The sequence below is a fragment of the Cyprinodon variegatus genome, unplaced genomic scaffold, assembly GCF_000732505.1.
Source record: "Cyprinodon variegatus isolate N-32 unplaced genomic scaffold, C_variegatus-1.0 Scaffold442, whole genome shotgun sequence".
Taxonomy (NCBI): domain Eukaryota; kingdom Metazoa; phylum Chordata; class Actinopteri; order Cyprinodontiformes; family Cyprinodontidae; genus Cyprinodon; species Cyprinodon variegatus.
In genome coordinates, this window is record NW_015150895.1 from 532,604 (window position 1) to 534,133 (window position 1,530).

The 1,530-nt window shown below is 53.4% G+C and overlaps 1 protein-coding gene across 1 annotated transcript in view; it reads right to left on the reverse strand.

Annotated features, from left to right (window-relative positions):
* The window catches only part of zfpm1 (zinc finger protein, FOG family member 1), a 24,506-nt gene extending 23,989 nt beyond the window's left edge, over nucleotides 1–517 (reverse strand). Inside the window, exons 1-2 of the mRNA XM_015388917.1 lie at nucleotides 440–517; nucleotides 203–358 (exon numbers count right to left, since the gene is read on the reverse strand). Of these exons, the coding sequence (XP_015244403.1) occupies nucleotides 203–358; nucleotides 440–517 (234 nt within the window). The remainder of the gene's footprint in view (nucleotides 1–202; nucleotides 359–439) is intronic.
* Between the last annotated feature and the right edge of the window lie 1,013 nt (nucleotides 518–1,530).

The window sequence follows — 1,530 nt, forward strand, 5'->3', positions numbered from 1 at the left end:
CTTTCTGCTGTGAGCAGCTGAGTTATTCAACAGAATTCTTAAAAGAAAACAAACATTAAGCACAGGTTAAAGGAGTACTTCAGGAGTTAGATCACAGCACCTAGATCACAGGATCTAGATCACCAGCATTTAAGGTTAGTAAACTCCTCAACTGAACTTTGACCTTTGGTGGGGAACCCGCTTAAAAACAGTGCGCTCTTACCTCGGTGCTCTGCTCCTCTGCGCTGCCCTCTGATTGGAGGATTCCTGGGAAGGGGCCCCAGACGGTGTCAGGACGGAGGTCCCTGACCGCCAACACCCTGCTGCTGCCGCCGCCTTCGTCACTCAGCTGCAGGTCATCTGTGAGGAAGAGGAGAGGCTACCATCAGGCTAAATGTACCACAGGGTTTCTGCTGCCATCGTGAACTCAGATAGCGGAGGGGAACCGGCCCAGCTCCACCTGAACCCTGAAGGAGGTGGGTTCTGTTAGTGGCCCTTCAGCAGGGGGACTCTGAGGCTGCTGCTGGAACCGGTCCATCCCTAGAAAGGTTCTGAGAGCAAGGCCAGTAGTTCAGAGGCTGAGCACTGGATGGGGATGGGAATAACAGCAGCGCTTCCATTACAACAGCAGGTTTACACTCCTGGACCTTCTCCTCTGAACCCCCCCTTCCGCTTCACTGACTGGTTCGGGGATGGGGGGGCTGAGGGCCTGAGCTGAGGGCCAGATAAGGCTGTTTGTCTAACACTCTCCATGTCAAAACACTCATCTATCTTCTCTGTATCTATCCCCGGCAGAGAACAACGGACAGACGCTGATAAAATGGCTTTCCCACAGGGGGGGAGGGGGGGGGGTATTCTGAAGCAAGGAAAGGAAAGTAGAACGAGGACGTTAATTTAGAAAGACAGCCTGAAAGTCAGAGGGAAGCAGAACACATTGCCCGTTCTGTCGGAAACGCTGCGGCGCTGTAAAAAGGTTCAGGAAGTGGTTGGTTCCCTCCAGCCAGCAGTGACACCGGTACCACGCGGATCAGATGCTATCTGGCATCAGGATCAGCACCACAGCAAACAGCCTGCTGTGCCGGGCTCCGACCCGCTCCGTCCTTCAGACCCGTTTCACAAACCCGCTTCCTTGGGCCCCATTCTGCTAGCCCTGACCAAGAACCTTCCTGCTCCAAAGTCCAGCGTCCCTCCACCTACCCTGGCCGCGCTGACCCGCTTATCTCTGCACTCCATCAATGTCCAGTCCGCCTGGCTGCCATTGGCCGATCCTCGTCACATGTGCTGCTTATCGGGCTGCGCAGCGCCTCTGACCCTCATTGTGAAACCTCACGAGGATCTGACCTCAGTAAACCACCTCAGATATGGACCTACAGACGTTTCATGTTCTCCTGCACCCTCTATGACCTTTCAGGGAGGGGCTCTGTTTGGACCAGGAGCAGGAAACCATCATGGGTTCAGTGAAACGTATGATTCACAATTTAGAAATGTTAAAGATTTTTGGCTGCACCTGAATATTTATTAACATCCAGGGGTTGACGTTAAGGATTTTTA